The sequence below is a fragment of the Melospiza melodia genome, chromosome 3 (genome assembly GCF_035770615.1).
Source record: "Melospiza melodia melodia isolate bMelMel2 chromosome 3, bMelMel2.pri, whole genome shotgun sequence".
Taxonomy (NCBI): domain Eukaryota; kingdom Metazoa; phylum Chordata; class Aves; order Passeriformes; family Passerellidae; genus Melospiza; species Melospiza melodia.
The window spans coordinates 64,400,637-64,415,297 of record NC_086196.1 but is presented as its reverse complement, the minus strand read 5'-3'; the positions used below and the strand labels follow the sequence as shown (position 1 = coordinate 64,415,297).

Sequence of the window (14,661 nt, the reverse complement as noted above, 5' to 3'; positions counted from 1 at the left end):
GCTCAGTCTGAATTTTTGCTTTTTAAACTCCATCTCTGCACACCCTGACAATGCCATTGTATTTCTTAAAGGATATTAATCTGCTTTTCCATCTCTGGTACACTTCTCTTTTGGGTTCTGAGCAGACTCAGAAGCTCACAGTTAAGCCAAGGGAAATCTCTTGCTCTGCCAACTTTCTGTACTTCTAAAGGGGATGCACTGGTTTTGTTTTTCCAGGAGAGCATGCTTGAAACACCCTAGCTTAGTTCCTTTCTTGTCCATGGAAGCTTCCCAAGGAGTCCCTCCTAACTGACCTGTATGCAAGCTGAATTTTGCTCTTCTAAAATCTAAGACCTTTGTCTTCGTACTAAGCTTCAGTGTGCTCAGCCAGATCCCAAAGTCCAACAATATGGTGATCACTGCAGCCAAAGCTATCACTGATGAAGATACTGCAAAGCAGGATTGCTTGGTAAACCACTTTGCAAGTAGCAACCCAACAGTGCCTCATTCCTGGTTGGCACATGTAATGTTTGCATGAGGAAGTGATTCTCTGCACATTCCAGGAACTTGATGGGTGATCCACGAGCTGCTTAATTGTTTTTCCAACAAATGTATGGAGAACTGAAGTGATCCATGAGAGTCAGGTTCTGTTGACCTAAATCTTGCTTTAAATAACACAAATATTGCTTTTTCAGCCTTATTTTCTTGACTGGGAGGTCAGTAGCAGGTGCCTATCTATGATCCCCATTGGAGACAACCATTTTGTTCTTGACCCACAGCAATTCAGTAGGGCTTCCACAATCACCATAGCTGTCTGCTATACATTTAAGCTTCTCCTTAACAGAGGGCAGGACACCTCCTCCTTTTCGTCCCTGCCTGTCTATATGTGACAGCCTGTAGCCATCCATCATGGTCCTCCAGTCATGTGAGTTGTCTCACCGTGTTTCAGTTATCCCTGCTTTCTGACTGGGCACAGAGCTCCAGTTCCTTGTGTTTGCTCCCCAGGCTGCCTGCAGCAGTATACATACTCTTGTGATGGTTGGTCTTTTGTTTCTCATCTTGGAAGGCAGCTAAGGAATGTCTGTCCTTACTTTAGTTGGCCTGGCTTATTCCCCACTTGAAATGTTGCCGCTTTGGGCCCCACCTGCTAAGTCCTTCAATTTAAAGCCCACCTCACCACGGTGGCCAACCTGTTATCAGAAATTCCCTTGCCTCTTCTAGACAGGTGGATCCCATTTCTCCCTGACACACTAGGAGTCATTGAAGAATGCCCAATTGTCATAAAAGCCAAAACGTTCATGACTGCCCCAGCCACAAAGCCAGAAATTGATTTGCATTATGCATATATTTTTGGCTTCATCTTTTTCTCCAAGTGGCTAAACAGAAGGAAAGATGACTTGTACACCAATACTTTTTGCTTGCCGTCTCAGGATTCTGTAGTCTTCCCTGATTGTGGCCCAGGTTCCAGCTTGCCATGTCATTTATGCCTACATGGCGTAAGAGCAGCGGTGGGAGAGCATTGTGTGTTTGTGACAATTTGTGGCACCCTCTCGGCCACATCCCAGACCTCAGCTGCTGGAATGCAGCACACCTCCAGAGGCTATCAGGCTGGCAGATGGGTGCCTCAGTGCCCCTTAACAGTCACCCACCGAGTCTTCATCATTGCTTTTCACTGCATGCCACTGGTAGAGTTTCTCCTTGCACACCTTGTTCCTCAGGGGTGCCTACAGCTGTTAAAGCTTCCTATGTGTTTTTGGTGGGAATGCTGGAGGGTGGGGAATGAAGCAGAGTCCTGCTTTTGGTCAGCCCCACGGTCCAAGGTGCCTCCTTATCTGTGGTGCCCACCACAATAATCAGCTCCATCTCAGCACTTCTAATGCTGCACAGCCTTTTAAGTGTTTCCTGGCACTCCTGATGTAACAGATCATCGGCCTGTGCTCATCTTTGATAGGTCACCTTTTCTCTGGGAGAAAGGTCTAGGCTCTTATTGCAACATACCACCAATATTGAAGTCTCTTTCCTTCCTGGTTCCATATGGCTGGAAGCATCAGAAGCTTTCTCTGTAGAATTGCTGGGTTTAGCACAACCTGGTTTTCCATTCTTCACTCAGTCAACAATGTGTTTGGTAGTGGTCATTTCCGAGGCAGGTGTTGACATTTGTGTTACATTCACAAGGAAAATGTCATCTGGCATTCATGGAAGATAAAGACTTCTTCTCTCCAAAAATAATAGGGTCAGAGCACAGGACAGGGCGTTATATATACTTTAAAATTATCTACATTTAGCATGATAGCAGGATACCAATATATAAGATTGGATCAAATTCACCTACGCTACCACAGCTTTGACTGTCATTTAATAGTAATTTCAGAACTTACACTTGATCTTAATAGTCACTGTGGTGAAAATGATAGGCTTCTCTCCAGGGAAGTTTGTTTGCTTAGTATTGTTATTGGGAATGAAAACCCATCTCCCCTGTTGGACTTATATCATATTAGAATAATATTGGTCTTGTTTCACAGCATGAGGTTGATTGACCTTTAGGCTAGGGGAAGTGTAAGGCTAACAAGTTAAATGCCATTGAAAACAACTGGCTAAACCATAAATTCAAGCTGACCTGGTTTATATATCTGTGATTTAAGGAAGAAAGTTGGAGATGTCGGATAAGATCCAGGGCTAAACAACTGAAAGAGAGAGACTAAAATACTCAACTTCAGTTGATTAAAGATATTCTGATCCTGTTTTTCTCTGGTGTCTTGACCTTACTAAAGTTCACTTACTATGTAATGGAAAAAACAACGGGTTTGATAGCAAAATACAGGAAATGCCTGCAATCATGCCTGATTACAGTAGCAGCTTTTCTTCTGGTTTCTTGGGGTTTTTTCAGAAAACTCTCTGTGTGCCTGAACAACGTAGAATAATAATGCTTTGGAGCCCTTTATTTGGTGTGTCGAAGCAGAGCAATAGATGTCTGGCTTTTTGATGGATATGCATATAGGGAGTTTTTGCACAGGAGTGCTCCATGTGACCTAAGTGAGAAAAAATAAGAATTATTAGAGGGCATAACTTTAAAGCCTAGAAAATTCTGTGTGTGGCAATTCCTCCATGACTGAAAAGACAAGTAAATGCGGGTCTTTTTAAGAAATCTACCTTTGTCTGACTTTCAACTACAAAAATTGAAGTTTTACAACTTTGAATTTGAATCAAATCTCTGTCTGGAAAAAGAAGGAATAATCTGGAATACGGAAGCAGGAAGCAGTTCATGCTGAATGTCCACAAAGGCTCAGATGTATTTCACCTAACTTTAGGAACACAAATGAAGCTTCCAAGTCAGGATCCTGCTTCTCCTGGAGCACATTTACAGTCAGTGAAGTAAGACAGACTACTTTAGGAAGCTGTGCAGCCCACATGTTCTGTGTATCATCTGCCTGAAGATATCTGTGGAGATGGCCACGGAGGGAGCCTGGGGCAAACCATGGTACTTCAATTAATCTCCTATGACTGGTGACACAAATCTAGTCAGAATCTTGCAAAATACAAGATAGAAAATTAAAACCAGAAGAAAATGTTTCAGAGCTCTAGTTATATTAATGTTTAAGGTAAATTTTGAAAATTGATGGAATTTGGATTGATTACAATATATATTTTAATTCTGTTTTCCCTGATACCTGTATAAGATAAAAGATCCTTGATTTGTTAAGTTATGAGGATTCATTACTGAGATAGCTCAATGAGAATTGCTACAGAAATGCAAAGTGCTACCTAGATATGCATGCATTTGTTTGGTGCATGATTTCCTACTCTGTATAAGAAAGTTTCAGTCAAATGTAGGAAGGACCAGAAAGAATTTAAATCTATTTGATTAGACACAGAAAATGTATGCCTGAAATGCAAGTGCTCTTTTCTTTCTGTTTGCATGGTTTGTATTCTATTGTTGTTCAAATGATAATGATTTTGTCATCCTACCTACTAAGGTCATTGAGAAAAAAAAGAAAAAAGAAAATCAACATTGCTTTTGGTTTCCAAAGAAAAACTTCTGAGCAGATCCAAACTTCATTGGGGTGTCCACTGATAAATTTTCTTTTTAAGGTTCTGGTAACATCTTTTTCAGAACTGAGTTTTCAAAACTTGATCTAACAAGCTTTTCTAGCTTCACCCTGTCCTTTCACTGTCTTTCATCAAGTGGTTTTATCAAATAATGATTAAGTATTGTTTTCTTTAAAAGGATTATGGACATACATAGTAGGCACTTTTAGTTTGTGCTCCACCTAACCTATTGTTATAATACACAATCTTATTTTGATGTTATTTGAGATGCAAAAATAAGAGCACTGAACCTCACAGAGCAGCATACCACAGTTTGAGTCAGTCCTTGGCTAAGCCTGGGGACCTCTCTTGTCTTCAGTGAGATCACCAAGGTGTCAGTGAGGACAAGGTTTATCACATTACATATTTAGCAATTACTTACTCATGGGCTTTGTAGTGGAGGCTGAAACAGTAAATATTATTAGCAGTAGAACAGATTTCACCCTATTGTTCCCACCCTGAATATGTAGAGCCAGTTAAGAATTTTTCAGCTGAAGTTTTCAAGGAAAAAGTAGGAAAATGGTGGTTTAAACCGAAGTAGGGAGAGTGAGAACAAAAGAAGAAAATCCCTGAGGAAACTACTGGTAGCCTTAATGTTGGGACATTTAGCAGGGTAGGGGAGGACCAGGACATGCAGGCAGCTCAGCCCCCAAGCAGAGCCAGTCCCTGGCTGGAGCACCAGGCTGGAGGCTGCTTGCCTTACTTTCACAAAAATCTCAAGAAGGCTTACAAAATGAGAAAATAAATAGGTATCTTATTTAACTGCAAATTTCTGGGGCAGGTTCTTTGTCCTATGCAATAGGCTTAATATGAAGCCAGGTCCATTCGTGGCAGTTCTTTTTTGGTACAAAAACTCCAGACCTGTGGGCCATGGGAAAGAGAGAATTGCCACTGGGATCCTACAAGAAGCTTGTCTAAATCAAGTCTTTGGCAGTAAGCTGAATCAAGAGGCAGCATTGTAGTGCTATATCACATTCCTATCTCAGACCCATGGAAAAATTGTTGCATTCCCAGGTGTGGGAGTCATGAAGGATGAGGTTTATAAAGTAACATGATGTGAATGCTAAGGCAACCTTCTCTTGAAAGAGAAATAGAGACCACTCCCTTCTGTGCTTACATAATGCATATTTGAACTTCTACATATTTCACTTAGGTTCACAAATAAAAATGTGAAAATAATAAGAAAGGAAAAGTCATACAAAGGAAAGCTGTTAAGTACAATATATTTATTTGCCTGCACATTATTTAAAGGAAACCCAGCATAATAAGATAAGTAGATCAGGCTCAGTAATGCCCTAAGCTGCTACCGACAATTGTAATAAAGTTTTGGTCAAAGCCAATAGAAAGCCATATAAAGAAATTATTTTCAAGAGATTTTTTTTCCTGCTATTGTAAAAGGCATTGGTTTCCTTAAGCTGCTGGAAATGAATATTAAACCTTTGTTCAATATGTCATTAGGACGTCAGTAAACAGTTAGGACCATAGAATATATGCAGCCTTCTTTTCTATTTTGGGCCCTTGCTGACCTGAAAGGCTTCTCACTGGTGGGCACTGCTGGAGAGGTGATGTTACACATCTGCAAGCCTCACTTTTGCCTCGTAGCAATGAGGGCTTACAGAGCCACAGACAGTGATCTTGTGTTTATCTCCCTCCGATGTCTTTGGTGGGTAGAGAGCAAACTGGCTTTTGCTACTTCCCTCCTCCCATCTCTGCCACCCCTTAGTCCACAAATCATTTGTGCAAATGGCAGGGTGGTGGATGTTGTGTTATATAAGTAAATGTGTGTGTTTTTTAGAGTAAACATGCCTGACAAGAGAATATCACTATGGTCACATTAAAAGTCAACACTTCCCATTTATGTCTAGTCTGCTGTCTGAACTTCAATGAAAATGAATTATAGTATCTCTGGCTTTATTTGAAACCAAGTCTGTCATAGTAATTCATCTGCCATTAGCAATTATACACAATGATGCACATCAGAAAAAGGTGGATTCACTTCATTCCAAACTTGACACTGGAAAATAGCAGTTTTCAAGTCTGCACAGCAGATTTTTCTGTATATTACTGAGTACAACTCTACTACAGAGTTTGTATTATATATTATCTTTATTCTTTGATGATCTCAAGCAATGTAACAGTGTCAAAAACTGTGTATCATAAATTCAGTAATTACTTAATGGATCAACATTAAAACAAAGCAGAGAAATTCCAAGACTTTCAGTTAATCACAGGCAAAATTGAGATAACCTACTACAACAAAAGCAGCAGAACCATCTTTTTCTCACTGTTAGTCTCACTCAGGTATCCCCCTACTTCCTCTCAGCTAACACAAACTGCTCTACTGCCATGAATTCATTCACAAGCATGAACAATCCAGTGTGTCCCCTATTTTTTTTTATTCATAGATAAGGGAGGTCACTGGTAGAACCTAATACCCAACGACATTGCAATTATTGCCCATTTATGCTCAATAACCTCAGAAAGTATGGGCTCCTTCTTTCTCCTAGAGGTTTTCAAATTAAAAAAAAAAATATTGTTATATTATTAGTTTGTGTTTTCTTAGTAGGTATGGTTTAAATTTTCTCATTTATCTCTGATCTGTTGCTGAGGGGGAAAACAGTCTTGCTGATGGGCAGTGACTAAAATACTTAGAACAAAAGAATCCACTCTGGAAGTACAATCCTCTAATATATCTGTCCTGTTCTGTTTATGTATGGAAGCTGAGATTAAGTTGGTGAGATCTAAACACTAAAGAAGCTAACATCATAACTTTTAAATTGTTGACTTTCCTTCATGTTTTCTGGCTAGTTCTATATACAATTTCATCTTGCTTCGAATTGTAACCTAATACATTAGTTATCAGTATTTTGAAGACATCAAAGAGGAAATTTGTGCTGAGTGCATGAGAGACCTGATGTAGGTGTAGCATCTTTTTCTCAAAAGCAACTTGGATATCACTAAGTAACTAAGAAAGTAATTCTAGGAATGTAGAAGTCTTACCTTAATTAAACAAATTTAAAAATCATCTTGTTGAAATTTCTAAATACTATGATGATCATATTCCCTTCAGTTATGAATTTCAGTAAATCTAATAACTAGAGAATGATTCTGATGGTTTTTCCATGTTCTTGTAGGAAGTTTTCTTTTTACCTTCTGTGGTTTCTTGTGTGAACAGTTTGTCTATTTAAAGCCTGCAGAGAGGATGTGATTTTCCCATGCAGGGGAACAATGGCAATGATTTCAAATACACTGTTGAAAGAGTTTATTGCAGTTGAAAGTCACCAAAAAAAGTGGTTGTTCTGTAGTTCTATACTTTAGCTTTTGTTGCTTTCAATCTTTCTGAATGCTGGTGTTTTATAGATCTTTGGTAAGGTACAATCCTTCATTTAATTTTTACCTTATAAATAAATATTCCTGCTTTCAATGCTGTTATATGTACATAATAATTTTTATGCTTCATTCTGTGAGGTGTTGCTCAATCAACAGTCGGAGTAGAAGTGGTAAAGTAGCCACTGTAAAGTGGTTGCTTGCCAGCTTGTGATCATATTTCTCAGCTGCTTGATCTTGTTCTTCAAATATATATTTATTTAGTCACTGCTGTTTACTGTGTTGAAAGGCTACTGTTAGTAATGTTTGGCAGACTTTCTGATTTTACTGGTCCAAACCCATCTTGATTGTTTAACTGCCTTACTTTCAACAAGAAAACTGTGTGTTATCTAAATGACACTTGTGCCACTCACACAAGATGCTTATCTCTCCGGCTACTGGTGGGATTGGGACTTTAGGAACCCAGGGCTATGAAATGCTCATCCACTGAGCCTTTGGAGGCAGCCAAGGCACTCAGCACCTCATGGCACTCGCGTGTGGAGGAAGAGGTGAGGGTTACAGAAGTTTTCACACAGGTTACCTGTAGTCAGCCTGCTCTTCTGTTCCAACTTGCACAAACATAATTCATAATCCTGATTCTTTCTTGAGACACTGCCAGTCATTCCAGCTTCTGAGGCGATTGTGATGCTGGCAGGAATGCAGAAGTAGAGACCGAGGCTTAAATTTCTGTTTAAAGCAATCTCAAAACAAAACCTACCCCCCCTCCAAAAAAAAAAAAAAGAAAAGGAAAAGAAAGCCAACCCACAACATTTCATGCAATGACTGCTCAAGTCAACTGAAGTGACTCTACAAAGTATCTTGGCAAAAAAACAAAGGAGAGAAACAGCTTAATGTAGCATTGCTGCATTCAAGAAATCTGAGCATTCTCCTGGCTTAACTGGTTAGGTTGTTTGCAGTTGCATGTAATTAATTACTCAGGTTGTAGGAACTCATTTTGTCAGACACAGATGACTTTCTTACTTGCTACAAAGAGAATGCAAAATGAGAAAAAGAAGAATTTAATAGACCTTTGTCATTGAGCTATCTGACACTGTATTATTTGGTACATTCTGATTCAGAGGTAGACAACTGGCACTAAATCCAGGAAAGAAATAAAAGACAGAATGGATCAGAAAGGAACAATCTGTACAGAAGATTGTTTTACATTCCAGATATGGCTGTGTACTTTACTTCTGGAGGAGTAGGAGAGCTGGCTGTTTCTTGGAACAGTTCTGGGGAAATACAGGTCTAAGAGTTAAAAGTTTTAATTTTTTTCAATGAGGCTGCTGCTCTGGAAAGACAAGCTTCCCTGACAACTCTTTTTCTCTTACTTTTTCATTTGTTTCCTTTTCTCTGTGTGTTTTGATTGTTGGGGGTTTTTTTCCTGTGAGGTGTTAAATAGCACATTATCTATTCCTACTCTCATATTTAGTGAACTAAGATTTCTTTTTCTGAAGTTGCAGAATTAGAGGGATTTGGTGAGGTTTCTTGGTTTGGGGAGGTTTTTTCTGACTATTTTTTTTTCAATTTGCCAGCAGTATATTGACAGAATGATTGTCGGTGCAAGCACTTTTATGGACTATGCATGACAATCTTGTGGGCTAGCCATGAATTTGGCACTTTGGCAGACTACCAGCTTACCTTTTAACCTCCCATATGTACTTTGATGGGAGTCATACTGCTGTTGTTTTAGCCTCTTCCAAATTTCTTTTGAAACTCTGGTGCACTTTGTGATAACACAAATCTACTGGTATTACATTTCATTATTGCGTGAGTAATGAAGCTGATGTCCTCAGTGCCTTCAGCAGAGTTTTGAAGAGGCTTATAGGCTTCACTGCCCTGCTTTGGCTTGATAAAGGGGTCCCAGATGTTTTTCTTTTGTCAAGTAAGATTACAGTTTGGTAAATGGTAAAAAAGTTAAATTGACTTGTGCTTTTACAGATAGGCTTAAAATTTCATTGTCACTCTTTACAGGTAGTGAGAATTTAATAATTAGACTCTTTCTAGTTTTCTCTGGGCTCAGTTTTTTAATTCTGTTTTTTCACTGTCAAGTTAAATTTTTATTGCTAATTTCTGTGTCTTATACAAATCCTTAAGGAAATAAAGAGAATAGTGAATATCTTGTCTTTATCCATTATGTGGTTCCTTAGTGTTTTATTGCTGTTGAGGTTTCTCTTAGCTTAGGAGTTTCCTGGATTATTGACTCTATCTGCATTCAAGTTTGTGGCTACCATATGGCATTAAATTAAGGTTAAATGAGTTTAGGTCCTAACAACTCCAGTGTGTCACCTACCTGCACGGGGAAATCTTGCAATCAGAGTTAAGACATAATTTTGGAGTCTTCTCATAAACACTTAAAACACTTAATAAAGTGGATCCATTTTTCTAAGCAGCCTCTCGAATTTCTTCGGTTCCTATCATAATTATATGTATAATGACCTTCTTTTTAGCTGTCTGTTGCGATGGTGGCTGTAAGTGGTTCCAAGATTACATCAAATATAACTATACTTTGATTTCTTTATCTGAACATCTTGACTTCTTGAAATATAGCTTGTATTCTTCTTTAGTTAAGGAACATCCAAGATAACACTGCACTTGGAAAGTTATAAGCTACAGCTGCAATCTTGTTTCCTTCTTCCATCTACAAGAGCCTTACCGTGATGATCACATTCTGTTTGGTGTTGCTATAGTCCTGTTTGAATGCAGACCTTTTTTATTGTATATCTTGTAATTCACTGAAGGAACAGTTTTGGGAAGGCACATGATTTTTAAATCAGAGAGCTTTGTTTTGTTGCTTTGACTACTTGTGGGGAGGATGCAGAGCTGTTTATATCTGTTTGCCCTGGCATTATGCTGGACAATTCTGGCAAATCACTTTGCAGAGGTAGGAATAGGTGGTTGCTTGAGGGTTTGAATAATTATACACAGGAGGTTATGTGGCAGCCAGCTGGATCTTGCATTGTTTAGGAACTGCTGATATTAATGACCTTAAGGAATGATAAAATATGCAGTCTGCTCCAAGGGGCCATGCCTGGGTGACCACTGAGGACCTGCAAGAGCAGTGTGGCTGATCCAGAGAAAGCCAAGTGTGATGTAGGGGATGTTGCTTGCAATAAAAATTTCTACAGCCAGAGCATACTTCAGCCACATAAAAACATATCTGACAAAGCTGGTTTATGTAGGAGACAGTGGTTTTGCTGTTACAGAGGTAAATATGACTTTGTTGTGCAAGGTCAGGCTTGTTTTACACACACAAACCACTTTGTAACGTGTACACCACACAACCTATCCCTACATGCACAGTAAGTTCTCCAGTGCTTCCCAGAATCTGCTTTGTGGATGCATCATTGCAGATGTGCAATGATTCTACAGACCTTGAGTAGCAAGTCCACTGTGGCCCAGGAACAGCTGATTTTCATGTTGGCCTGTGTACCTGCTTGAGGAATATATGGGCCAACATGTTAAAAAATGTTTAACAAATGTCAAAAGAAAAAAAAACCCCACACTAAAATCCACCTACTGAAATTGGTGTGAGAAGCAGAAAAGACCACTTCTGGGGAAATCTCAGCATACTGTAGGTTTGGACATGTCTACAAAAACTCTTAACATGCTGCAGCCTTGGAAGGGCTGTTCAATCAATTAATGTGCATAAATGTTTGGTGCCTGTGGTTCTGAAGGCTGGGATCTGACAAAGAGACATTTCTCTGGAAGAAATTCTCTGAGTAAGGTGAAGACTTCTCATCCCTCACTCAGGTCAAATTTGTTGGCATAAAGATTTTTTTTTTAAAAAAAAACCCTTGTCTTTTCATAGGTTTTTCAGGTGAAATTAATTTACAGAGGCTGGCATGGGATTTTATTCTTCTTCTCTGATTTAGAACTTACCTACACACACACTATTTTTTTTTTCATCAATTCAACCTAAGGAAATTTGTGTAATTATTCCAGGAAAAAGAATTCTGATCAGGAAGTGTCGACAAAGTCACCTAAAGACATGTGCTCTGCTTTTGATTCTCACCTCTCTATGCAATCATTCATACATTACAATATATATATATATATATATATATATATATATATTTTATATCCAAATATACTGTGTATCTTTAATACATATCAGAGATACCTAAAAGCCTAGACAGAAATATAAAAAGCAAATGTTCTTTTGATACACATGCAATATAAGTGGGATTTATTTGCCTTTGTTTTATGTTTATGTTATTATATATGTTATATCTACATGATGAGGAGGTTTTACTTGCGGGGGGGGGCAGTTCATGCAGGTAATGGTTCTTTTATGCACTGACTTTCCAGATCCTTTTGTTATTAAGTCTAAGGCAAGTGGCAGGTAAGTTGAATGGTACCTAGCATTGATTGTGTTGGAACATATATTAACCATCAATGGTATATTTAGAAAATATGCAGAGGTCAAGACAGGAAAGGTGGATATCCTTTTCTCAACCTTTTTTTGACCTAACCCAATTTTATAAGCAGACAATTGTGTGGTTTTGACACAAAGACATTTGTATGATCAGAAATAGCTGCTAAGATATGTTGTTTAACAATGAATGCAAAATATTCCTGTGGAATTATTTTTGAGCAGCCTTAAGCTACAGAAAACGGTGCTCCCAAAGATGGGAATGTAGTTTTTCATCCATCTCATTGCAATCTTTGAATTGCTACTATACATTAAGAATGAAATTCAAAGTAATCCAAGTTTGAAAATACCTATTCACTGAACCCATCTGCTAGAGTATGGATAAATTGGTACTCCTTGTTTAGTGCTAATGGGAAAAATAGAGAATGGCTTCATTGACCTATTTTGCATTGACAGAGTGATAGATCTGTAGGAAACAAGAAACTGAAATCTTTCCCAAACTTTTCTGAGCTGCCTTGAATACATAAAAGCTGTGCTTTCATGCAGCTAAAGAGAGTAAAAGCTTAGTCTTACAAAATGCTTGTAATTGCCTGCTTCTTTATTTTATTGCCTTTAACTAGATTTATTTCAGGACTGCTACCAACTTTTCGTGCACAGGCAGTGAAGGACAGTTTCTCAGTGGTGTTTGGGAAACCGTTTATTTGTCAAATTCTATAGTTTATTATGAAATACAAGAGCACATGATCAAAATTTGAAAGTTGATTTAATTTGAGACCTTTGTATTTCAGGGACCTGAAACTGGACAATATTCTTCTGGATGCAGAAGGCCACTGTAAACTGGCTGACTTTGGGATGTGCAAAGAAGGGATTCTGAATGGAGTGACCACCACAACGTTTTGTGGCACACCTGACTATATAGCTCCAGAGGTAGTTTTTTGCAGTGCTCTAAGTGTACAAATATTCTTATTTATCAGACTGTTACATGTGTCATTTTATACACTCTTTACATGTAGATGAAAACATTTAAGATGCAGACTAGACTCTGCTGCACTTGTGCTTAGGTAGTTTTGCAGAAAATGGTTACTCTACTGCCTACAAGTACTATTCCTTGATGATAGGAGTGGTTTTTCTGGTATTTGTTTCTTGAAATTAAAGTTATTCTTTTCAAATTGCTCATTTCTGAATCAGCATCATTATGATGATTTTTAGCAGCCTTTGAGGTGCTAGATTCAACTGACTATTGCAATCTTAGTAATCTTAAGTAGTTATAAAAATGTTTTTATTTTTAGTGAGGTTTAAAAGAACATGTTCTTACAGAAGAAGCCATATGTTTGATGCCGTTTTGACTACAGCCTTTGTGGGAATATAATTTTTTTCCCTTTATTTAAAATATCTGTGAAAGATACTACGCTTGTGCTACTTTACAGACTTGCACAGAAAGATGGAAACTAGATATTATCCTGCATATTAGTTGGCAACTTTTCAAGGTGTTCATTGGATAAAATAAATACCTTAGAGTAGTGTGGCTTTGACATATCCTAGATTTTAATATTATGAGGTGAATTTCAAAGTGCCTAAAATGAACCAATACTGAACAGTTATTCTGCAAGGCAGACTTTGCTCAGTTGAGTTAGTAACCTGTGCATCTTTCCACTTGAATATTCAGTGTGCAGGTTTAATGGAAATGTGTTGTTGATTTGTCTTTCATCAAACATAAATTTGCAGTGAGGAAAAATGTTATTTATTATTCCTTAGAGTCAATAAATCATAAATCCATTCTGTTAGTGTTCAGGGCTGTCCAACTTCAGTAGCACAACTGATAAGGTGTGAATCATCTTGAAACTGTCATTACATAAATGTGTATCTTATGGAGTCTGAAAAGTATTCTAGCATTTAAAGAAAACAAATACCAGTGTGGTAGCTGGGGCTATGTAGGATTTTTTTCTGATTTCTATACTAATTGAATCCTTTGACAAATTCTCTGAAAATTATTACTGAAAATAAAGCAATAATAAGAATACAGGAACTTTTACTGAGGCTTCCAATTTCTCATGTTAATTGCAGAAGATATCTCCTGCTTCTATTTCTCTTGCATTGTGGTGATATGTCTTAATTTCCTTTTATTTAGTTGTATCTGATTTTCAAAGAGTTCCCAGAAGACATGAAAAGTATACATCTAATTTTCTGTATTTGATGGCTATAAAATATCATTTTCTTTCAATGAGGAATGTGGATGGGATCCAAACCTGTGTATCCAAATGTTAAACTCATTTCTGTTCTTGTGTTAAGACTGAATTTGGTTTTATATTGGTCTTGATTCCCAACTACAGCACTAAGCCCATGCAGTTCACTATGGGATTTCTCACTGCACTGTGCAGTGCTGTGTTAGGAGTTGGTGGATTTATTGCCATTCCAAGGCATTTTAAGGCAGCCAGCTTCACCTTAAGCAGGTGCCCACTCTCCTTCCCTGGTTCCCCGTCATGCTGAACCAATGCAGCCAAACTGCAAGCTTCTTTCCAGTGAAAAGGGGACAAGAATCAAACTTGTTCCTAGTACCACAGTAGTTCTGTAACACCAAGTGCTACTATAAAACTAAAGCTATTTGCTACAAGGTTGAACTTGTGCCACAAGAGAAGTTGTAGCCAGTTTTTCCTGAAAGCAAGTGCAATTAAAGTGAATTCTGCAGCCATGGATTGTACAGTAGTTTAATGCTGTAAAAGGAACTTGAAAAAAAAATTCTTTTGGCTTCCTTCAGTCCTACCTAAAGGACAAGAATAAATCTCTCAGATGATCTCTGTGCAGCATTAGAAGCTGGTTCAGTTTGTTTTGTTCAAGATAGAGACAAGGAAATGTTT

General features: G+C 38.1%; 1 protein-coding gene across 2 annotated transcripts in view; it reads left to right on the top strand.

Annotated features, from left to right (window-relative positions):
• Positions 1-14,661, top strand: part of PRKCE (protein kinase C epsilon) — a 288,247-nt gene that overhangs the window by 247,486 nt on the left and 26,100 nt on the right. For both annotated transcript variants that reach the window (XM_063152058.1, XM_063152060.1), the window contains exon 12: positions 12,595-12,733. In XM_063152058.1, coding sequence (XP_063008128.1) covers positions 12,595-12,733 — 139 coding nt within the window. The remainder of the gene's footprint in view (positions 1-12,594; positions 12,734-14,661) is intronic.